General features: G+C 35.9%; 1 protein-coding gene across 5 annotated transcripts in view; it reads right to left on the reverse strand.

The window, feature by feature from the left end:
• Window positions 1-3904: 3904 nt before the first annotated feature.
• Window positions 3905-25538, reverse strand: part of CCDC186 (coiled-coil domain containing 186) — a 33672-nt gene continuing 12038 nt past the window's right edge. For 3 of the 5 annotated variants that reach the window (XM_045582127.1, XM_036439108.2, XM_036439110.2), the window contains 14 exons: window positions 23834-23960; window positions 20888-21016; window positions 18669-18881; window positions 16949-17068; window positions 14929-15033; window positions 14385-14483; window positions 14149-14235; window positions 13163-13305; window positions 11478-11733; window positions 10398-10587; window positions 9205-9285; window positions 7236-7446; window positions 5516-5735; window positions 3905-4410 (listed from right to left, as the gene is read on the reverse strand). In XM_045582127.1, the coding sequence (XP_045438083.1) occupies window positions 4327-4410; window positions 5516-5735; window positions 7236-7446; window positions 9205-9285; window positions 10398-10587; window positions 11478-11733; window positions 13163-13305; window positions 14149-14235; window positions 14385-14483; window positions 14929-15033; window positions 16949-17068; window positions 18669-18881; window positions 20888-21016; window positions 23834-23960 (2065 nt within the window). In that variant the 3' untranslated portion in view covers window positions 3905-4326. The remainder of the gene's footprint in view (window positions 4411-5515; window positions 5736-7235; window positions 7447-9204; window positions 9286-10397; window positions 10588-11477; window positions 11734-13162; window positions 13306-14148; window positions 14236-14384; window positions 14484-14928; window positions 15034-16948; window positions 17069-18668; window positions 18882-20887; window positions 21017-23833; window positions 23961-25538) is intronic. The other 2 variants (XM_045582128.1, XM_045582129.1) reach the window with 2 other exon arrangements.

The raw sequence follows: 25538 nt of genomic DNA on the forward strand, positions 1-25538 counted from the left end.
CCTTTTCTGGGACACCTCCCCCAGGCACGCATGGAGCCAGCCGGCAGGTGCCATAAATTAGTCGCCATCAACCCCGCCCTGGTATTCCGAGACCCCGCCCCACCCAACTTGCAGGCTCACCCAAGCTATTTCCAGGCTTTTCCATACGAACGGTCTGTCTTGGCTCGTACTTCAGACTTTCCTAAAATCTCTCAAACAAACAGCACCTGGCCTCAGTATGCCCCATGCCTCTTGCTAAGTGACCCTAGGGCCTAGGCCCACCACCAGCAGCAGCCAGCCTTGGTTCACAGCTTGGCCTCTGCTGGGCACCTCCAAGCCCAGCACAAAGTAGGAGCATGGGCAGATCGCTTTGCAGCTCATGCTGGGTGGCCCAGGCAGGGCACAGAGGTGGCTGAACTTGGCACACTCCCGGGAGGCCCCAGAGCCAGTGGATAAAATAAGCATGTGAAAATGTGCCTCTTGTAAAAGGCCAAACTTTGCCATTAGTAATTTAAACAAAAATATAATCTAGCATTCAATTTAATCAAATGATTTCTAATAATTGATAGACTGAAAACAAACATGGGGACAAACATTTTTTAGTCTGGTTTAAAAAATAAATTCAAGCAATTTGAATTAGCCTTGCCACAGGTCTGCAGAATCAATCTTTTTATAGTAAGTGCTGTATGTAAACAAATAATAAGATGACATTACAATACAACTTTGTAAACAGGCAATACTTATTTAATAAGTACAATATATACATAAATTCTCTTGAAAAGCTTAATTTTATACAGACATATTTACAAAATGAACAGTGTAATCAAATTAGAGATTATCTGTACAATACACACAATATACATCTATATCTATCTATCTATCTATATATATATCTATATATATATGAACTTTGGAAGATAAGCAAGTTTCATCATCGTAGTCTAAATGGACAGCAATATTACATTTAAAAAAAAAAGATTTCATTCCAGAAGAAAAATACAATTTCAATATACAATTATATTTTTCATTTATTGTCCTGAAAATTCTTGATGTTTGGATACATTTTTTCAATTATTTTCTCTTCTTCAGCCTTGAACAGTTTTTAGGTTCCTAGTGCCACCAACTGGTGTTAAAAATTAATAATCTTAATGTCAAAAAAAGAATTGTTTTGTTTAAAAAAAAGTTATTGAAAAATAAGCTACTGGAGTCAACATTCATAAGGCAAATTAACGACACTGAATAACAACATATTGATAAAAATATTTTCACCATGGTAGTATAGATAACATTCACAACATTTAATGGTTTCTAATTTTATTCCCCTACTGGTAAATATTAGTCTAAATTTACATGTAAAAATCTTTAGAAAATAATACAGTGCAAAACAAAGTTTGGAAACACACATGACTGCATGATTAGACAATCTTTATAAGCATCAAGTAGGCATTACTAATTTACTAAAATGGCAAAAATCGAATGACACTTTATGATCTTTGGATTTTTTTTTCCTTTTTCTTATGGAATAATTAATCATCAAACTGTGACAAAAGTGTGGAAATGTATATAACTACCAAAGAAACAGCATCCTGCTGTCGTGTACCTCAGTAAGGATTCATTTCCCAAAGATGAGTGTCAGATTGAGATTTCTGGGTCACCTACTTACACAGGCGGACTGACCCTCTTCCCACGGGTCCAGTGGGAGTGGCAGAGGCTCAAAGCTGCCTGTTTCCACCGGGGTGTGTTCGAGGACCATCCCTCTGGGAGGAGGGGGGCTACTTTCTCTGGCCTGTTCACCAATATCATCACAGTACCTAGTATGGCGCCAGGCAACAGGTTTTCAATAAACACGTTTATTAAATGAATAAATAACATGGTAAGTAGGTAAAATTTAATTTCAAGGGAAGTCTATTTAAATGGTGATGAAGAAAGTTAAAAAGGAAACAACAAAGTTCAAGCTCGTTATACTGCTCAAACACACTATTTGCAATCCTTGAAACTTAACACACTGAAGTTTGGAGGGGTATGGGGAAAAAGGGAGTCACAGTAAACATTCACTTTAAAACTGAAAACTGGTGGAGTGCATACATACACACACACAGACACAAAATCATTTCCTGCCTTGGATGTGTACAATTCATAATGAACATACAAAAAAAATGCCCCCCCCCCAGATCTGAGGTTTATCCAGACCATTTTCCTTGTCTGGGTACCCTATTCTTCTCTCCATATATTCAACACAGTAAGGGGAGAAGGCCCTCTAAGTTAGAAGCTACATGTGAATCAGTGTAGAGATAGCGATCTGACATATGCACAATTTTGTACATTTTGCTCAGTTCTGACCCACATGAAAAGGACGCAGTAAAAACTAAAGAACAAAAGGCAAGTATTTTCTTCACAAGTTTTCCATGGTTTTTTAAATTTATGGGGGAAAGAAACAATAAGTCGAAATATGGTTTACAATAGCTTTTCTTCTATTATTGTTTCAAATTTAAACTTCTCCAAATGAATGGTGACACAAATGTCAATATTGGAGTGTTTCAATTTTGTATGTAATAAATGTGTGTGTGTATATATATATATATATATATATATATATATATATATATATATACACTTTTTTTTTTAAGGATGTACAGACATAGGGATCACTATTTGGTCTCCAGTAATACATTTTGTGTCTTAGAAGAAAATAAATATTGTAGTGTTTGAATTCATATCACATAAAAAGCCGTAAAAATTTAGTTACCTTCGCTACTCTAAGTAGTCTTTGGGGGTATCAACTATATGTCTAGAAGCAAATGGGAAAATAATTCCAATTTGATTGCACTTACCCTCTTTTTCTGCTAAATTACTATTGGTAAAAAGAACAAGACACATTATTGTAAGACTAATACTTTTTAACAGCTATTTTAAAAATAAAATGTTTTAAAACTTGTATTTCCATTTTGAAGTAAAAACATTTTGTTTTGGGATGACAATACATAACTCAATATACCAAAAAAAATAATATAATGAATCATCTAATCTTCAGTAAATTATCTTTTTAAACAATGATGACTGAAAAAAATATTAAAACCCATGAAAGGCATATTGCCACCACGAGTCCAACTTTGAGAGCAATACAATTGTTGAAAGGCTTTTAATCTATCATCCCAAACCTTACTTAAGGGGAGAAAAAGGAATGCAAATATCCAAAACAAGAATGAGGCTTTCTGCAAGACAAAATATAAACCACAAACAGAAATTATAACAGATGAGAAATTATAAGAAGCAAGAAAAATTCAATGACATAGAAATACTGACACTACAACTTGCAACATTCAAGTTGCCACAATGCAAATAAATATTGTAAAAATCCAATAGGTACATAAATTTGGCTCTAAAATTCCTTTGGTTACAAAGAAGTAATTGTTTTGTGTTTTAAATAAATACACTGAAACGCCTCATATGTGGGGATTGTAGGATCACTCCACTGTAACATGTAAGTATACCAACAGTGAAGAACGGGAGCTCAAACAGTACAGAATGGTGCATTCCCTCGGGAACAGAATCTTCATAAGTATTTTAAACGTTTATCTTTGCATTCGATATTAGTAAAACTCAAGTATTTCGGTTCCAAAGAATTCACTATTCATCTCTCTGTTTTAATAACTAGTCAATTTCACATTTTAAAAAATAATTGAAGTCCACAGGAATTTACTAAATGAGCATGTTATTTTAAATCATATTTTATGTAACTGAAGATTTAAAAACCTCAACTAAGAATTCAAACTATTTGAATCTGAAAAAAATGTACCTAGCCCAGATAAGGTACATGCCTGATCATGGGCCAATTACCACAAGCTAGCTTTCCTATTGGCTTCCATTAAAATTAAAAGATTTAAGGATCACTGGTACCCTTCCCTAAAACACAACCATTTTCATATTGGAATGTCAAGGCAAAATTTTTTATTTTTTATTTTTCTTTAAGTTAGGAAAATAGCATATTACTGGTACTTTCATGCGTACTTTTAAAAAGCTGGATCGTTTTTGACATTATGTGTTTTAAAGGGGAAAAATGGAGAAGGGGTTTTCAAAAGCCCTTGTAATGCTGATCATTTCAATGATTCTTAGCAAATGAAACTAGGCTGTTTTGGTTCTATGGCGGGCTGTCACCACATGAAAACAAATTCCATCAAGTCTACACTCTTACAGGCCACACCGCAGTGCACTCCTAAGGGAAAGGATACTGTCTATCAGGTGAAACAATCATTCTTTACTGGCTGACACAGCAGAGGATGGTTCCGACGACGGGCAGTGACCTGCTCCTCGTGTGGTGGTGGTTCTTCACTGAGCAGCAGCTTCGGGTTAGGTTTTCTTCGTCCTCTGTTCTAGTTCATGCTGGTGTTTAATAAGACGTTCTATTTCTGTCCCAAGTGTTTGTAGGTTTTCCTTTAGCCATTTGAAAAAAGAGCAAAATAAGAACAGATCTACTAAGTATAATAAGTAAAAAGGGTTCCACTTGAACTCCCTTTGTCTAAATTTTGAAGAGTGATGATTAGTCTTATAGGTTATGTGAGATAAACTAGACACAGCTATTTTCAGCAAAGTAGTCCTATATATTACAAAGACATACTTATTTGTTTTTTTACTGAAGCTATAGCAAATTGTTCTAGGTACATAAAATTATTTCCAAAGTTAAAAAATAATTTTTGAAATCCACTAACTATCCAAGAGCTAAACTGGCTCATCAACAGACAAGTGGATAAAAAAAAACAACAACTGTGGTACATAAATGCAATGGGATATTACTCAGCCATAAAAAAGAATGAAATCTTACCATTAGGAACAGCATGTCGCTAGAGCAGTGGTCGCCAACCGGTGGTCCTCGGACCACTGGTGGTCTGTGAAGTCCGAAAGGTTGGCGACCACTGACCTAGAGGGTATTATGCTAAGTGAAATAAGTCAGACAGAGAAAGACAAATACCATAGGATTTCACTTATATGTGGAATCTCATGAAAAAAATAAATGAACAAAACTGAAGCAGACTCATAGAAACAGAGAACAGACTGAATGATGGGTTTAGCGGGGAGGGCTAGGTCAAAAAGGGAAAGGGATTAAGAGTACAGACTGGTAGTTTTAAGACAGTCATGGGGATGTAAAGTACAGCATAGGGAATATAGTCAATAATATTGCAATACTTATGTATGGTGCCAGGTGGGTGCTGGAAATATCGGGGGGATGGGGGGGAGGGCACTTTATAAAGTATATAACTGTCTAACCACTATGCTGTACATTGAAACTAATATAAAATAATACTGAATGTAAACTATAATTGATAAATAAAAATACAGCTAAACTGATTTTTTACTCTTTCTTTCATTGCTATGTTAAAAAACTCTACTTTTCAGAAAGAGAACAACACACTCATTTTATCTCTGGGTAAAATGCTGTCTTGCATTACAGAAATAGTCCACTATGTACTGGATCAAACTACAAAACAGGCACCATTTTGCCATGTTTACTGGTGGGTAAGTGAACGAGAAATATAAATACCTTCAAAGTAATATTTTTTAGTAACGTATCTTCCAAAACAGCCTGCAATTTCCGGTTGATCTCCAGAGAGAGTTCCAACGTCAGTCCACTATCAGCAGGATGGGATGTGTACAGAGACGCCATGATGCCTCCCCGTCTACTTAGGTGGACTTTGTTAAAATCAGATGCCTCTGAAGAAAGGGTGCCTGCCTCTTCCCGTAAAATGTAACTCTGAATGATTCTGCAAAATACAATCGCACCATCAGTTATGTGCCTGCAGAATTAAAAATGCTGGAATTTGCAAGAGTCAACTAATCATAAGTATCAAGATGACTAGCATAAATACCTACAAGGTTAATAACAGAACTATATTGGGAAAGAAAGGAGTTTTCCTTATTGAGCTGCCTTCCTAAAGACATTTAAACAATGCTTTTCCATTTCTTTCCTTATTACTTGAATAAAAGTATTTGAGCAGTTTTTTGTTCCTATTTCAGTTCATATTTTCAATTTTCCTGTTAAGCTTAAAACTGTATTTTACTCTTTTTCTTTTCAAAGTTATGGGCAAACTTTTCTCTAAGTCTAAAATTATTTCAAAATAAACATGAGAAAATCGTGCTGACAGACTGCACTATCAAAGCCCTGAAAGGAGCATGGTGTTTGTGAGGGGCCTGGTGCAGCACCGTCCTGGAGTGTCAACACGGGATGTGACTCTCCACTCTGGGGCCGTCACTTCCAGGGTGAGTGCGAATCTGGAACAGTTAGTAATTTGACCTGAGCCCCAGTGACTTATCTGCCAAATTAGAGAACTTATTTTCTCCGAGTAGATGTAAGAAATCAATGAGCTATCAAGTCAACAGGCATCGTGCCTTGTACTTAGTAGTTGCCCAATACATTACTCCACTATGTTCTACCCAGTGGGAAAGATAATTCAAAACACTATAAAGCTCTTAGAATCAGTCATAAAAATAAAAACCTAAGTAGAGCACTTTAAGTCCAAAGTTATTTTAATATATCAAAAAAATTAATGTCAATTGGTCACCAGCATGAACAACACAATAATTATCCGGGCCGGGAAGTTCATAACCAACAGATGACTTCAATGGAAACAAGTGGTCACTGACATCCTTCACGCTGGGAAAGCAACAGTACCTTAGACAGAAATTTGGGAAAAACTAGCCAGATTGTGTAAGACCACAGCGGATGTCACCTTTGTGTTGGGATTTAGAACCCTTTCTGGTAGTGCCGAGACAATTAGTGATGGCATAATTTATGATTCCTTGGGTTACCCAAAAAAAAAAGAACCCAAACACAGACTTTCAAGACATGGCCTGCATGAGAAGACCTCAAAAACATAGAGAAAGACACAAGAACAGGCAGAAGAACATCCAGGGAACTCAAAGGCCAACGTTGGTGCTGAAGAAAGTAAGAGGAGGTGGGACAACAAGAGGAGGTGCTGGACAACAGAGCCGGGGGCAGATTTTTCACAAAAGGGTTAATACACTAAGAACTAATGTGTACTGAAATCCATTATCCCCTTAAAGGAAAGATCTGTGTTTTCCTTAATCTCTGTATTCCTAAACCTAGAACACAATAAGTGATTAATAAAAGATTTCTAAGTGAATGACTATAATTATTTTTTAAAAGATAGGATCTTGGTGTGATTAATTAAAAAACAGTAAGTTAACCATCTGAATAATGGTATTTTAAACACAAAATATGTGACCATAATAATAATACATACTTTGTTTTTTTCCTAATTTCTTCCACCAATTGCTTGATGTGATCCTCCATAAATTCTATCTTTTCATGCTTCCGGGCATGTGCTTTCTGCAGCCTTACTATCCTCTCAATCAGCATGGCCTTGTCTACTTCTGGGAAGTTATCCACAGCTATCGACGACCCGGTATTTTCCGGAGATCGATCTTCTGCGCTGCTTCGAGCATTAATGGACCCTGAAGAGAAAAAATAGTTTAGGTATTATATCTGGTTTAAAGTCATCTCTAATCTCAGATTGTTTCTTCTATAATGACTTTCAAATCAACTCTAACAGAGTTGGGCACAGGACCCAACACAAGTCATACCTGGTTTGAGTTCTTATTTCTGAACATACTGATGATAGAAGTACAAAAAGATCTACTACCGTATTTTCCGGCGTATAAGATGACCGCCCTAATTTTACAGTTAAAACATATGTTTAGGCCTATATTTGCTGTATAAGACTACCCCCCCCCCCCCCCACTTCCGACACCAGTTCTTTTTTTTTAATAGACCGCGCCTCTCTGACTCTGGCCAATCTGAGCAGAATTTTTTTCGTTTCAAAAGTCGTCTTATACGCCGGAAAATAGGGTATGTCTTTCAGGAATAGGAAGTCAGAAATAACAAGTCTGAAGTAAGACCAAAATCAAACCAAGAAAAAGAGACAGACAGGGAGAGTAGAATACAGCCATGTGGGCTAAGCTTAGTCAGCTCAGCTCAGGAGCCTGGCCTCCCTTGGTTCAAATCCCACGTTCCAGCTGTGAGACTTGGGCTGTGCCATGGTCACTTCATCTTAAAATGAGATCAACAACATTATTCACTTCACAGGATTATTATCCTCATTTAAGTGAGTTAATACATGTGAAGTGCTTGCAACAATGCATATATGTAGTGAGCTCTAAGTGAATGCTAGTTATTATTTTTATCGATATTAGCTGTAAATAATTTTTGATCTTTTTAGCTACAAAGTTAAGCTCTCCCCCCCCACCCACCATTCTATAGATTTTAGACAGGTAATGTATTGTATCTTACCCAACATCATACGTTAATAAATGGCAGAGCTGGGACCTAAATACCTATGTGTAATTTCAAATCCACATTTCTTCTGCTACACCGTTTCCCATTATCGTACGTATAGATGGCATTTTCTCCCCTAATATGCAACTCCTGGAGCAGTGCAGTCTTTAGAATCTGAGCACTCAGTCACTGAGGATTTGGGGTGAGTCATGGAAACACACTTTAAAGTGGGAACTGTAACATGACTTTTGCAGAGTAAATGATATACTTAAAGCATTGAGCATGGTTCCTGGCATTCCAAAATTGATAAACACATTGATATTTTGCTAATTACCATTTTCACAATGTTACCAATCATACTTTCATAGACTCTATTCATTTCTGTTGTACTATAAGCATATTTACCATGAGAAATTATAATATTTTAAAAACACATGTGTGTAAATACATTTAAATATCTGATATATAACAATGGTCACTTCAGTAGTTCTCAGGTATTAAAAGTAATATAAAAGTATAAAAAGAGACCACAATACAGCAAATCTCTCTGTAGGGATGGATACAAATTGAATTTAAGAATGGAAGAGGAAGTTGTTACACAGAATAGAGACAAAGTAGGTAAGAAAAAAGAAGGTAGAGGAATAGATGATAAAGAACCATGTGACATACACCTGAAACTAATATAATGTTGTATGTCATCTATACTTTTAACTAATAAGAGCTTTACATTCCAGAACTGGGAGTGGGAGGTGGGGTGGGGGGAAAGAACCACATGGCAAACTTGAAACCCTGGATAATGGAAATATTGCTTATAATATGTACAACTGCCACTTTTTAAAATTCAAAATGAAAGAAAAATGTTTCAATACCTTTTAAAACAAAATATGCTATTCCTTTTTATAATCAATCACAAAACACTAACACCGTTCGTTCTTTACCTGATGAACTAGAACGACTTCCCATGCTGCTGACTTCTTTGTCGTAGCCTCCGTTCTCCACCTGATCCAACTTTCTTCGAGCTGGAGAAGAAAGAAACGGGTTATTGTGACAATTATCGTGATCATTTATTTGCTCCTACTACCTCTGATTTTTATTGCTAAACTCACTCAGGCCAGGAGGGCCAAAGGTGTCATTTATACAAAATGACACCTAGAAATGCACAGGTCAAATACAACATATATAGAAACATTATGATGACAACTGATACTGGCTGGCATCACTTACGAACACTGAGCATAACTTCTGGAGTCCTGAAAGATGTAGGGTATCAGAAATTTCCCCCAAATTTCACTTCAATGATATCTATAAAAACGAACTGACTTCTCAAGGCAAATAGCTGAATACATTTATATTATGTAAATGCTAAATCTTTTGTTACTATGTTTAATCCTGTTTTGACACAAATAAAGCAGAGGGAAATATAAAGAATAGGAAGTCAGAATGTATACCTTATTCATCTTTGTACCAAGCGCAGGGCACACACTCCCAAAAGTTGTATGAATTTTAAATGAAAGAAATCTGAATTCCAGCTCTGCCTATCAATCACTGTGTTTGGTTAACCTATAAGCTTTCTGGGTCTCAATTCCCTGTACAATGAAAGGTTACGTCTCACCGATCTCTAAGTTAGAAGTCTACTATATAGGATGCAAGCTCGAAAGATGCTGCACAAAACAATTCATACACAAGTGTAGGGAGAAAATTTTAGAACTGCTATTAATACTTATATTTAATCTGACCCTTTAAAATTTCTATTTTTATTATTGTCTAATATGCATTGGTAACATTCTAATATACATCAAATAGAATAACACATGTTTAAAATTTATAAATATATATAAATTAGAGAACAAGTGCTGAAGTCATTTTTACTAGGGGTATGTGATCAAAAATATTTCGACATTACTGCCTTAAGTTCCATGAACAAATATCCTTTAGCATAGAAGATGCTACAAACTATTCATGTAACTGCAAGAAGTTTAGCAATTTGGTTTATGAACAATAGTACATTAGAAAGAACGTAAGGCTCTAATCAATGTGATAGAACCTGAAGTGAAAAGTATTTTTTTCTATAAATCCTAAAGATGAGAAGAAACAAAAACATTCCAGGTCTAAGTGTGGAAGAATGTCTTACCTTGCTGAAGTTGTTTGGTAAGATCCTTGACACTAGAGGCATGCTTACGTCTTTGAGTTACTAAATCATCTTTTAATTCTTCAACTTGGGTACTCAATGCTTTAACTTCTGTTTGTTTACAAGTGAGTTCAGCTTGCAGGGTCTGGACTTCCTCTTTTCGCAATTCTTCCTCTTTCAACAATCTACTTTCCTAAATGTTAAATTAAGATAAAAAAAAACAAATACCAATTTTTATAGGTGGCTTGTATGTTTCCATTATCTCACAGTTTAAAACATCAAAATACATCTTTGATAGTAGATTCTTCTATCATCACTCCTTACCAGGTTTTGTTTACTGAGCTCAAATTCTTCACATAGCAATCCGGGGGTACATTACTACATCTACCAGTTTACACATGCAAAAAAAAACATGTAGTACATGTCTCTGGATTTTTTAACTAAAATCTCAAATTATTTTTATAAATAACTTGAAGGCACTCTCATAACTCGGAAATATTAAACCATTTTTAAAGTACAAAAATGTAAAAATTTTAAAAAGATATAGTAATTCCAGCCCAAGCTGGTTTGGCTCAGTGGATAGAGTGGCCTGTGGACTGAAGGGTCCCAGGTTTGATTTTGGTCAAGGGCACGTATCTTGGTTACAGGCTCCTGGCCCTGGTCTTGGTTGCAGGCTCCTGGCCCTGGTCTGGGGCAACCAATCAATGTATCTCTCCCACATCAATGTCTCTCTCTCTGTTCCTCTCTCTCAATTCCATTCTAAAAATCAATGGGAAAATATCCTTGGGTGAAGATTAAAATAAATAAATAAAAAGATACAGTAATTCTAGTTAGAAGGTCAAAACCCCTGATTTTCTTATTTTCAAAAGTGAAATAAATCAACCATTTCAAGGAAATTTTTTATGATAAGCTACCTAAGTTGAAAGGAAAACCAACATTCCTCACAGCATTTGAAAAATTTGTAAGAAAGTCAGTGCCAATAAAAAAGAGCTTAGATCAACTACAGTAGGTTTATGCTAGAGGGAAATCGATTAGTGCGTCTCGCTATGTTGCTTTAAATGGTGGATGTACAATTATACTTACCAAGCTGGTGTTTGCCTGTTTCATTTGCTCACACTGGCTTTGTAACTGACTTTCACTACAGGAAAGCTTGTCACACTGGGACTGTAAGGAATTGCATTCAGACTGAAGTTGTGCGTTCTTACTAGTAAGTTTTTCTGTAAACAGCAGTAGCTCAGATTCTCTTTTCCTACTGCCTTCGATGTCTTTTTGTAGATCATTAATCAAAGAATTAAGACTTTCCACTTCTTCCTTCAAATTCTCAATTTCTTGTTTACCTCTAAAAAACAAAGTTTATATTTAAGAAAAAATAAATAACCATTGAAAAACATTAAATTAATGGTTTGGGAATTTTCACAGAAGAAAATGCTTTCTAAAGGTACTTTTACTTGTGAAACATACTGGGAACTAAGAGCTAGGAATACGAGGGAGGGAGGAAGGGAGGGAGGGAGGGAGGGAGGGAGGGAGGGAGGGAGGGAGGGAAGAAGGAAGGAGTTTAGTTGTATCAATACTGAAAACTCAAGCCACACTTAGCCTGAGGAAGTGTCTACTAGATTTAAGGAGGCATAGCAGTTTTTAATGGAATGTTGGAATAGAAGCTTGGACGAGTGGAGAGGGTTAGAAGAACAAAGAAGTAAATGAAGGCCAGGCAGAGATGACCCTATAAAGATGTGTGGCTGTGAAGGAAAGGAGAAAGGGAGGAGAAGGTCACTGGAGCTTGATGTTTGTAAGATATAATAATATTTACATGTAGAAAGAAAACAGTTAGTAGAAAGATAGCGGTAAGAGAAAAGGATAAAGAAAGAATAATCAACAAAGACCCTGAGAAGGCAGGAACATATGGGACCCACAAATGAAGTGGAGAACAATTCCATTCAGAGAGGAACAGGAACATTTCTTCCCTAACAGAAGGAAAAGAAGGAAGAATGGTTGTAGATGCAGGTAAGTTCAAAGGACGAATAGCAAGAGGTTTTGAACTTGTCAACTGATAGCTCCCATTTCTTCTGTGCAGTCAGAGTAAACAGTAAGGGGAGAAGGAAGATGAGCATGTGAAGAAAGCCGTAGGTTTAGAAGAGATGCGGAGAAGATGGGGGAGAAGGCTCTAAGGACATGATAGGGTTTGAGGTGCATTAATATTCCCAGGTGAGGCTGCTAACCATGAGTTTATAGCAGTGTAACTCTGGAGAACGGTGAGGTTTCTTTAGGAAGACTCAGCAGCCTGGGTATGAGAAGTATCTGGATTTAACCTGAATCCATGCTCTGCCAGGTAATTTCATGAGTAGTTTAGCTACAGGGTTTATAAGAAGCCAAGGAATAACTTCAGATCCTGACCTCAAGCTACGTGCATACAAAGATATAGATGTATATCTACCTTGTAGGAGGAAAAGTTAACTATTGTGTGTAAGTAACACAATTTGAAAGCTAAGTAATGAATAAAGAAACGCAAATCCATTCTGTCTTATAAACTACTACTGACAATGTTCAGGAAATATAAACTTTGATTTTTTAGAAGCCATGATAGGAACTTCAAAGATAATAAAAAAAAAAAAAAAAAAAAAATCAAAGAAAGACCAAAATTTAAAAACTTTTAGCCAGTAAAATTTTCAAATTATTCTTGTTTGATGCAATAATTGCATTTAAAAATAGAAACCTGGGATAGAATCTAAAAGCCTACTGATTAGCACAAACAGAAATTGCACATTTTATACCTTTGATGTTGCTCCTGTATCTGATCTGCAATTTTCATTTTGTCCAAGAAGTTCTGAATTTCAGCTTTTTGGCGATTAATAATTTCCTTATATTTCGATAATTCATCTTCTGTTCTTAATCGTTCATCTTCTAGACATTTCACCTATCACAAATCATAACCAAGTTTAACTACAAACAATATTTTCTTGTTCCTTATTAGCTATTTCAGGTAGTGGTTAGATATGAACAACCTAAGCTGAATTCTGAAGCTGTGTTAATTAACGTGAAGAAAACATAATGGGAAGTTAACAGTCCTGGGTTTCATCTCAGATTTCCTCTGAGTTAGCTCTGGGAATTTCAGTATGTCACTTTATTTTTGCTGAATCTCCATTTCTTCACCTGAAAAGAGGACATACTTTCTCTACCTACCTCAAGGAACTGGGGTGGAGAACAAACAGAAGTGTACAGGGAAAACACTTTGAAAATTACTGTGCTTGCAAACTCAAAGTGGTTACTTAAAAGCCTATTTCTAAATAAATGAATGATATACAATGGTACTCTCACAATTACATTAAAAGGGATACTAGTCTTATTATAAAGACAATAAGCACTGCAAAGAACTTAACAGGTTGTTAAAAATTAAAACTGTATACAAGCCTATTAAATATACCTGGGAGAAATATTAAGAAACTATTCTTTTCTCATACTAACAGTTCTAAAATCCAATTAATTTACTGATAAGACTGCCCAAGAATAAGTTATAGATCCAGCAAATGTGTTAAAAAGCAGGAATGTTGGGAACTCTTCGAAGGGGGTGAAATAGAAGACATTTTCATCTCAGTAAGAGAGTCCATTTTATTGCTAGGGGATTGATATGCTACTCCTATGAGTTCTTTCATTTTGGAAAAGTCCTAAATACCCTTTCCCCAACAGTTTAAAACTCAGAATGAGTCCAAAATTAAAAAAGTTTACCCTTCGTCTGAGTCACGCCCAAAGATGTGATTACCTTTGTCCTCAGGGTCCGTAGCTCATCCATGCCCTCCTTAAACGTCCTCTTCAGGTCCTCCAGCTCCTTGATCTTGGCGTGATGCATCTTTTAGCAAGTTTAAAAGAAACCACAGGTCATTATGTACTAAACTGATCCTGCTCCTCCCAAAGGCTTTCAAAGTAGATGACAGTAAGTACTCCTTATTCCTCTCCTGTATTTATTACACAATCTAGGGTATACAAAGAACCACTCACCTCTAGCTGGTCAGATTTTTCCTGCATTTGTTTTTCAAGCTCTCCTTTTGTGACTCTGAGCTTGGCATCAAGCTCATTGGATTTAATTTCTTCTGATTCCTAGTGGAAAATAAATTTTAAAGGTACAACTTGTTAAAGTTTTATACTTTGAAAAGTGAAGAAGGCTTTTGCAATTAGGTGTGTTAAGAAATCTATAGTATAATTATCTACAAATGATGACTTCATTGAAAGATTTTAAATATGTTGATTTTGCAAGAACAAGAATTGCATACCTAACACATGTAACATAATACAGTGGGTTTTTTTTTAACTTATACATTTACAAACATGTACTCTTTATTCTTCTGACATTTTCTAGTGTTTTTATTTAGTTAATGAGATCTCTATATAAGCTACAAGTACTTTGACATCAGAAATAACCTGTTTTTTATTTAACTGACCTACCAATACATTCCACACTTCAAATATTATAGATACAAACTTTAATGAAATAATATTAATATTGACATTATTCGTTACTAATCTATTAAAAAAGTTAGCATACCTGGTATGTTTTTATCATATCCTGACAATTTTTTCGTATCTGATCTGCTTCTTCCTTTGCTTGGGTTAACTTTGTTGTTGTCTCTTTGAGTTTATCTTTGGTTTCCTGCATTGATAAAGGACAGTGACAAACATGGGCACAATCATGTGGTGAACGGTAGGAACAATGGCCAGGGCAGGGAAAGTTTTTGTCTCAGCACTGCCACTGAGGGGCCGAATAATTAAAAGCCATTTAAATAAAGTTAAATTTCATAAAGTTCTCAGCAAATCACTAGAATTTACTAATTAACCTGGTCAGACAACAAGAGCAAATATTAAATAGTTCTTTTCACACACACACACACACACACACACACACACGACAATTCTTTGGTTTATGCGGTGGTATCTATTAAAAACAGGTTTTTTTATAGATTCATGCTGCAGGTTGGTTTCTATGCCTAACCACTCTCCTGAAACAGCCATTCTGAAGGTTTGCAGGTAATACTCTCTTGTTAAATTCAATTCAATTACTTCCTTCTTCTCCTTTCTTCTTCTTCTTGACTTTGCTCCAGTTCTGACCACTCCCTACTCTTTGAACAACCTTCCTGTTTCCATTACAAGACAGTACGCCGTTTGGTCCCTCTTGATTGTGGCCTTCTCTAGTTCCTCAACTGCTTTTCTATTTCCTGCGGCAATTTCCCAAGACATATCCCTGCCCTCAGCTCTTTCTCCATACTTCTGCAGAGTACCCATCCAGTCCCAGGGGTTTGGCTATCATGTTGATTTCAAATTAAAACATCTCTTAGAGCTTCTCTTCAGAAAGGGGCAAATGCTGCTATTCTGCTTTCCCATCGATAGAATCCAGGGCATTCCTAGATTGTAACAACTGATATAGTGACCATAGCTTCTGTGTTTTCCCCATTGGAAAGCAGCTTCTGGGCGGCATCTAGCTCAGAATTTGCCCCTTATTAATGGTGCAAGTAATATTTGTTGAATTAATAAAGGAAACATAATACATAAACCTTCTGTTCTATTTAGGGTGGTCTTCCCAAATACCAATAGTTTTTCCCTTTTTTTCTTATTGTTCCTCCACTTGTAATATTTTCCCCTTCATCTATGCTTCACATACTGCTTCTTATATATCATTTGTTTTTGTATAAGTCTATCATACAATTAAGTATTTACTTATATACTTTTAGTTGATGTCAATAATAATTTGAATTGTATTAAAAGTCAGTATCACTTTTAAAAGTATTTGGAGACTTTTTCTAATATATATACCCTTTAAATGTTAGAATATTATTTCAATAAGAGGACACAGAGAGAAATTTGATCTGGTCTCCCTTCCCCCAATTTCTATGTGACCAGTAACTAAAACAGAGTTTGACACACAGGAGGTACTCACTTCATTCACTCAAAAAATAGCAATTGAGAGATTTCTATATGCCAAATAAGTATTTACTAAATAAATAAATAAAAGTGAGAATCACATTAAATGTATGTTTGTTAAGGTATTAACCATGTTTCACTCGCTGATTCATTCATTCTGTATTCACTGAGCACCTACCATGTACCAGGCACTGTACTATGCTCTGGGAAACAATGGTGTTTTAAAAAAAAAAAAAAAAAAAAAAAAAAGACAAAATCTCTACTCTCACAAGCTGATATTCTAGATGAAGGTACATAATAAATAAATACTACACAAGTGAAAATGTTGTATTAGATGGTGACAAGTACTAAGGAGTAAAAATAAAGACATGAGAAAGTCTGGGGGCAGGTGTTGAAAATTCCGAGAGGGTAGCCAGGGGAACTTTCACTGGGAATGGTGTCAGACTTGAGAGCAGTCAGCAGGATTTGCTAAGGGGCTCAATATGGTGACTGAGAACTCAAGGCTAACTCTAAGGCTCGCAATCACCAAATATGCAGGCCCAAGCTATCCTACAGGAGTCACTAAATTAAACTTTATGCCTCATTAACTATTACTGCATTTGCTCTTAAAACTGATTCTAATGATTTTTCCACTGCATCCCAGTACTCACCTTGTGCGAATCCATTTCCACTTTTAATTTGTTTTGTGCCCATTTTACTTTAATGATGTGAGAGTTGATATCTTCCTTTAGTTTTTCTATTTCTCTGATGAGTCTAGTAGCTTCACCTTCCTAAAATAATATCACTAGGTCATATTTTTTCATTTTACAATCAACCAATTATTTGTGTATGTTTATCCCACCTCAAAATAATCAATACAATAACACAATAATTCAGAAGATGGCACATTATTATGGCCTATAAACCATAAAACTGATTTAAAGTGCAAATCATAAGAGAGCAGTAAAATCCTAAATCCTGTTACAGACATAATTAATATATAATTTAACCAACTAGATATGTTGCAAGTACAGTCATACCTTTATTCTGCTCAACCACTTGGCTTTAAAGTAAAATAAGAATTAAATTGGTTTTGCCAGGATTTCTGAGACAATGACAACTTTCCTGAACTAAAAGTTAACTAATAAAAAAAAATAACATTAGCCCTAACCAGTTTGGCTCAGTGGGTAGAGCATCAGCCCGCAAACTCAAGGGTCCCAGGTTCGATTCTAGTCAAGGGCATGTATTATTACCTTGGTTGCAGGCACAGGTGCAGGAGGCAGCTGATTGATGTTTCTCTCTCATCAATGTTTCTAACTCTCTATCCCTCTCCCTTCTGCTCTGTAAAAAAATCAATAAAAATATTATTTTAAATAAATAAATAACATTAGCCTGGCCAGCATGGCTCAGTGGTTGAGCATCAACCTATGAACCAGAAAATCACAGTTCGATTCCTGGTCAGGGCACATGCCTAGGTTGCGGGCTCAATCTTCAGTGTGGGCATGCAGAAAGCAGCGATCAATGAATCTCTCTCATCACTGATGTTCTCTCTCTTTCCCTCTCCCTTCTTCTCTGAGATCAATAAAAATATATTATAAAAAATAATAACATTCATCATCAAGAAGATCAAAAAGTGATAATCCACTGGAAATGAGATCATGCAATGAGGCTGCTAGTTAACACAAGGGCTCTGAATAGCTAAGTAATTAAATCTCCTAGACAGCATCTAAGAACAATATTTGTTTATTTTGTTAATCCTCACCCAAGGACATTTTTCCATTGATTTTGAGAGAGAGTGGAAGGGATGGGTAGAGACTGAGAGAAATATTGATTGATTGCCCCCCAACTGGGGCTCAGGATCCTGTGACTGAGGTATGTGCCCTTGACCAGAGTCCAACCCGCGACCCTCAGTCTATGAGCCAATGCTCTAACCACCAAGCAAAAAACATGTTCTGGCTAGGACTAAAAACATGTTTTTTATCCCCAAAATGCAAATTCTATTCTATAATGAGTAAGTGTTACATTAGGATTCTGGTCAAATGACACTTATTAAACCATCAACACTTTGACACTACTATGTATATATATATCTTGCCAAAATCTTCCTTTGAGGCACAAACTAATTTCTTCAACATATAGTTTTAATGAAAAAGTTTAAAAAATCTTTCAAAAAAATTTTATCTAATAAAAAACCTCTGTCAATTTCTCATCTTTTCCCAGTAACATTTTCTGCACACAGGAAACAGCTGGAATTAGTAAAGCATTCATATACTTATAAGGTAAACTAAACAACTTGATGTTTAATAGTGGTTTAACCGTGGTAAGTTATGATTATCTAAGAAAAAGCAAACAGAATACATTTCAAATAAGGTACAATAGCGCAAGTTATACCTTTGTCTCATACAGCTGTTGCAAACGTCCTTTCTCTTGAGAAAGCAGCTTAATTTTGTTAGTGTTTTTCTCAGTTTCTTTATTTGCATCTCTAAGTTTTCTCTCAAGTACCTCTTTTTCCTTTCGGAGGTCTAAAGATTCTTTCTCACCTCTTACATACTTCATTATCATTGCTTCTTTTTCCTGGCGAGCCTCTTCACATTTCTTATTGGCCTTTGGGGAGGGGGGGAGGGAAAAGTATCTAGCATTAAATTTTTTAAATAAAACTAAATTTTTAAATATTATTTCTCTATAATATCACCAATGTATTTTTTTATTTTGGAACAACATTCCCAGGATCTGTGAAATTTTAAAAAGGAAAGGAAAATTTCAAAACTACAGATAAACAATAAACAAACTAATGTCACTAATATTTATTTTACCTTTTCCTATTCCTTTTACTTTGGCTGATGTGGCTGCTGTTTTCTGTTTACTCCTTTGGGTCCCCTTTCCCACTCTTTCCCATCCACCCTGTGCTTCAGCAAGATGACCTGACACTACAGCAACAAGTCTCCTTGCCTCAAATCCTAGTTGGTTCAGCTAACAGATGTCACCAGACAGAAGATCTGGAGGGTAGGCAGAGAGGGAGATCTGGCTCCTCTAGAGTCATCTCAGGTTGGTCAAAGGAGACTGCTCCGGTCAGGTGCTCTCTCTATACCACCACTGTCTCTCTGAGTTGCATGATCTGTGCCCTCTCCTATTCCTTTAGCCCAGGGGTGGGAATGTCCTGCTCTCAAGCCATATAAGGCCTGCAAAATCATCTGGTCTGGCCCTGCTGAGGCATGAGGGGCGAGTTAATTAAATGTTTGATCAAATTTAGCAGGCTAATTTTTCAGTTGATAATTTTGTATGGCCTATGAATGATGCTATAAATATCCAAACGGCTCTTGGCAGAAAAAAGGTTGCCCAGCCCTGCTTTAGCCCAAAGAGCAATAATGGCTCCACCAGCAGCCCCAGAACCCTTCACTTCCCTCGTTGGGCAGCCTAAGTCCTGCCCATACCTTTGTAAAAGTCCCTTTTATTAAGTTCTCCTCAAATCATGATCTCTGCCAGGATGCTTACTGCATGGCTAACCATTTTCTAAAAGCTATAAACTTAGCTCCCTCGCCAAAAAAATAAAAGTAACAATATATTAATTAATGATCATCTGATTTCCTATATATGAAAGCTTTCTAAAGTATTTCACATTTAATAAATACCCAAATGAATTGTTACATCTATATACTCATTTTAAATCCCCTATTATTGTAAGCTTTTACTCCAAATTCTAAAATTTTATACAAAAACTACAGATAGCTCTTCAGTTAAGTAATGCATAGTTTGCAAATATGACAGAACCTATATTCACCTAAACTTCAGAGGTTTCAATGGCAGAGGGCGGTGAGCACCCACTGATACTATAGCTAAGTTGATGATGCTATAGTGTAGGATATTGTAAGAAAAGCTCCTATGCTCTTATGAAACGTGTCTAAAAATATGTTTCCTGAAGTTCTGGTACAGCAGATAATCACATCTAATAAATACTCAAAGTATTATACAGACACATTTCCGGACCCACCCTAAATAATGGCAGCACCACTTCACTGAGCTGTTGGGAGTATTATGTCAGTCCATTTATGGGCACAGATAAAGGAAGAGGAGGTAGTAAAAGTTTTTGGATTTGACCAGTTTACCACTGACTTCAATGAAGATAAAGCATGAACAAACAGGATAATCAATAGGATTCAACAGGCAACTAAAATTATTAGGTGTATAAAACAGGGGAGAAAACAGTTATAAAAAAAGATATACAGTAAGATCTTCATCAAGTAGGGAAAAAAGTGTATGAATATGTGTAACTTCTACATGCATACATAGTAAGATATATAAAAAGTATCAATTACTAGCTGTGGACCAAGGACTGGGATATAAAGGGATTGGAGCAGGAAGGGAGAAGTACAAATGAAGATGGATTTTCATTTTTCATTCCACACTTTTCCTAATTTATTAAATTATTTGTTATAAGTAGCACATTATCTTTATAATGCTTCAACATTTTTAAAAAGTTAATTTTTATAGGGATAAAATTATCCATTCCTAAAATAACATTAATGTCTAAAATCAGCTAACCGGATTAGTTTACTTTCAAAAACAAGAGAGAATCACCAGAAAGTTAATAATGATAATGACTTGAAAAATACCTGTTCCATCCGATGGGCCATCTCTTTGTGTAACTGCTGAACTGCATTTTTAGTTGCATTATCTTGAGCTATTAGTTTATCTTTGGAAGCTTTCACTTCTTTATTAAGTTCCTCTATTTTTGATTCTAACTGTAAAGAAAATTAATTCCATATTATGTTTATAGCTGTATCAAAACAGACCATCACTACCTCAAATAAACATAAACAATATAAATAAACACAAGGAAAGCAACAAATATATATATATATATATTTTTTTAATATATTTTTATTGATTTTTCACAGAGAGGAAGAGAGAGGGATAGAGAGTTAGAAACATCAATGAGAGAGAATCATCGATCAGCTGCCTCTTGCACACCCCCTACTGGGGATGTGCCCACAACCACAGTACATGCCCTTGACCAGAATCGAACCTGGGACCTTTCAGTCCGCAGGCCGACGCTCTATCCACTGAGCCAAACTGGTCCCGGCACAAATATATTTTAAAGAGTAAATGTTAGCAATGTTTCTGTATCTCATTAGAATTAAGTTATTGTAGTATAAATCTGGAACAGATTCTGATAAGATATATGATAAGCTCTAGAGCAAACATGTCAAACTAGCAGCCTACAACGAATATTTTGCAGCCAGCCAATAGAACCATTTTTGTGACTTAATTTTTATAATATCCTATTATACATAATCTATAATAATAAAAGCATAATATGCTAATTAGACCAGATAGCCAGATGTCCTTCCGGACAAAGCCCCTTGCACAAATTTCATGCATCTGGCCTCTAGTTATTAATAACGAACAACTATGTTCACTAATGACTGATGACTATAATCATGTTGCATTCATTTCCTTTATGTACCTCACATGCAGGTGCACCATTTCTCTCTACTAATATCAGCAGCAAATATTTTAGCAGCCACTTGTCACATCATTAGTCTTGGACTGACTTGTATTATGTGTGCAATGGGAAGTATTTTGTTTTCTAAGAATAACAAAAATAGGTTTATTTGTGTTACACTTATAATTTGTGCAGTTAATTCAGTGTCTGGTAAGTTAATGTTTAAAAAATATATATTAATTTTCATTAAAATGTTCTATTATGTTAACAGTTTCTCATTTATTGCAGCCCTTTGCATGTCTCTATCAAAACAAATCTATGTTTCTATGAAAATTGAAGCTTGTTTTTTTGCAACCCACATAAACTTAAACCTTGTTCATTTGGCAAAGCCTTTAGGTTTAACATGCTTGCTCTAGAGTAATTACTATGGAAATAACTAAAAAATATAGTGAAAATATCATAAAGGAAATTTAAATATTACATGCAAAAGAAAGTAGTAATAGATAAACAGGTGAACAAAAAGACATGAGACATAAAAAATTAAAACTGGAAGATATAAATACAACTTTTAATAATAATAATAATAATATTAAGTGACAAAAAATTAAATAATAATACCAAAAGGCAGAAACTGTCAGATCGGAATAAAGAAACAAGATCACAAGTATGTTGTCTGTAAGAGATGCTTCAGATTCGAAGATATAAATTCAAACTAAAAGGATGAAAAAAGTTGCTATTTGCATATGTCATGCAAACAGCAACTATAAGGAAGTAAAAGTGCTACACTAAATATCAGACAGGCTGGCCAGGAGGAGGGGTCGTGAGCAGCTGGCAGGCCAGCCTCACCCCCAATCGAGGTGGGGTGCAATTAGGGGTGAGGTTGGTCTGAGGAGGGGCATGGGCAATGGGCTAGTAGGCCCTACACCCTAGTCAAACTCCTGATCAAACTCCCAGTCAAAGGGACAATTTGCATATTAGCCTTTTATTATATAGGATTATCTATTATCTACTGTTATTTTCATTATATAACTTCCTGTGAAAGATGACACAAAAGATTCTTAAGGCTAGAATGCTTCTAATCCTGTCACAGAAGAAAAAGCAGCTCAAAGAAATAAAGAGCAGCTCAATTTTGCTACCAGTCTAAATATTCACTTTACTGATCCATGAAGAAGGGAAGGAAGGAAGGAAGGGAGGGAGGGAGGGAGGGAGGGAGGGAGGGGAGGGGAGGGGAGGGGAGGGGAGGGGAGGGGAGGGGAGGGGAGGGGAGAAGAGAGAAGTGAGGGGAAAGGAAGGAGGGAAGGGAGAGGGGTGAGGGAAGGAGAGAGGTGGGAAGGGAAGGGGAGGAAGGAAAAGAGAGGTGAGGAAAGGTAAGGTTGGAGAAGCCAGCCAGCCAGATAAAATCTGAAGTAGGAGAGCCAAAGTTCACAGTATAGTTAATATTAAACCATAAGTTTAAAAATATTCTAATACCATATATAAATTTTTATATATTGTTTTTCCTTTAATTGATAAAAAGTCTATCTGACAAATCAAGTCACCTTCTCAGATTTCTACCATATATAGAATACAATCACAAATATATAGAATATAAACATACATATCATATAAAAATATTGATTCCCACTTTATAAAAGAGAATGCTTTACACACCAAGCAACTCTCTAACTTAAAAGACAAAACTTTTATTTATAAACAAATTTCCAGAAATGCACTTATCTATATATGTAGATAAAAGCCTAAGAGACCATCACAACCAAATGGACAACCAAACAGATTGCATGGGGCAACCAGGTCGGCAGAGAGGACAGTGACGGGTGACCAGGCCAGCAAGGAGGGTAGTTGGGGGTGACCAGGCCAGCAGGAGTGTGAGTTAGGGGCAATCAGGCAGGCAGGCAGGTGAGCAGTTAAGAGCCAGTGGACCCAGATTGTGAGAGGGATATCCCTCAGGATTGGGCCTAAACCGGCAGTCGGACATCCCTTAAGGGGACCTGGATTGGAGCGGGTGCAGACTGGGTTGAGGGGACCCCCACTTCCCTCTGCACTAATTTCATGCACCAGACCTCTAGTTTATTTTATAAATTGAAATGTAGTCTTTAAAGATTTGTCTTCTTACCTGTTTAATTATATTCATATGCTGCTTCTCTGTTTCTGTTCTTTTTTTTAGTTCATCTCTTAAATTGTCTTTTTCTGAACATATATCTAAAATGAGTTCCTGATGCTTCTTATTTTCTTTAATTAACCTAAGTATGAAAAGGACAGTGTAAGTAAAACATAATTTAAAAAGGAGAGATGGATTATAATCTGTATGCAGATTAGGGTTAGATACTTATGACAAATAAATCAATATTCCTAAGAAATCCTTTTGTAAGACACATTACACTTTAGGGGGAAAAATTCTCTGGCCAATCAGGCTATTAACATTTTTCTAGAAATTTGATATTCCAAATCAAGTGAATATACTCAGAAAAAAAAAAAAACACTCTAAAGTTTATGTCTTTGGGCATCACAATTATGAAATTCATCCCTTCAGATGAGCAATCCTCAAGGAGGAGTAATTTTGCTCCTCCATGATTTGTCTGGAGACATTTTGGTTGCCACCACAGGGACTGCAATTGCTACTGGCTTCTTGATACTAAACATCTTACAAAGAATGACCTACCCGCAAATATCAATGGGGCTGAGGTTGAGAAATCTTGCTTTAGATTTTAAAAATACTTTAATGATATTTTAATAGTTATAGAAAAATAGTCAATGTAAAATAACAAAAGCTTAAGCAGACATTCAATTTTGAATCCCCTAAAAAGTATAAATAAAACCTTAAAAATTGCCGAAGCCAGTTTGGCTCAGCAGTAGAGCGTCAGTCTGCGGACTGAAAGGTCCCAGGTTCGATTCCGGCCAAGGGCATGTTCGTTGGTTGCAGGCACATCCCCAGTAGGGGATGTGCAAGAGGCAGCTGGTCGATGTTTCTCTCTCATCGACGTTTCTAGCTCTCTCTCTCTCTCTCCCCCTTCCTCACTGTAAAAAATCAATAAAATATATATATTTTTAAAAACCTTAAGAATTACCTGCAATAAGGTCAGATATCTAAGAAGGTTAACAGGTAATATTTTAGGATTATTAATAGCAATAGCTATTAATTAAAATTTATTGCACAATTACTACTTACTAAGTTTAGCTTTAATTGCATTTCATTTAACTTAAGCTTATGAAATTAGTTTATGAAATAATAATTATCTTTGTAATGAATTTTTTAAAAACCTGAAGCCTAGAATGCGTTCCAGTTCATTAGGCTAGTAAAGTGGTTGAACTGAGATATGAACCCAGCTGTAATTCTTTAGCCCAGGTCTTTACATCTACTTTGAAGATCTCTTGTTTCACTCAACAAATGCCTATTAGGGCACCTACTATGTGCCTATATTATTCTGCATGTTAGAAGTCAATTAGCAAACCATCCCTGCAAAAACACAAGGAGCTTATATTCTAAGGGAGAATATTAAAATAATCAATAGATGTATAATAAAATCCCTGGTAGTGATTAAGTCCTATTAATAAAACTAAAGGAAGGAAGGCTCTAGGACAGACAGTAGCTTGAGCTGTGATTTTTAGATAAGGTGGTCAGGCGAGGCCTTTCTAAGGACCACAGGACTACAGTGAGGAAGTAAATCATGCAACTATTTGGAAAAGAGAAAAATGTAATATTCATGAAAATTTAAGCCAAAGGAATTGAAAGGAAGTTTTGGAACTAACCTGAGTCATGAAGCATTTAATTGAGTTAAAAACACTATGTAACAAAAGATTAATCTAGATTTAAAATGACA

This window comes from Pipistrellus kuhlii, unplaced genomic scaffold, assembly GCF_014108245.1.
Source record: "Pipistrellus kuhlii isolate mPipKuh1 unplaced genomic scaffold, mPipKuh1.p scaffold_m20_p_15, whole genome shotgun sequence".
Lineage (NCBI taxonomy): Eukaryota > Metazoa > Chordata > Mammalia > Chiroptera > Vespertilionidae > Pipistrellus > Pipistrellus kuhlii.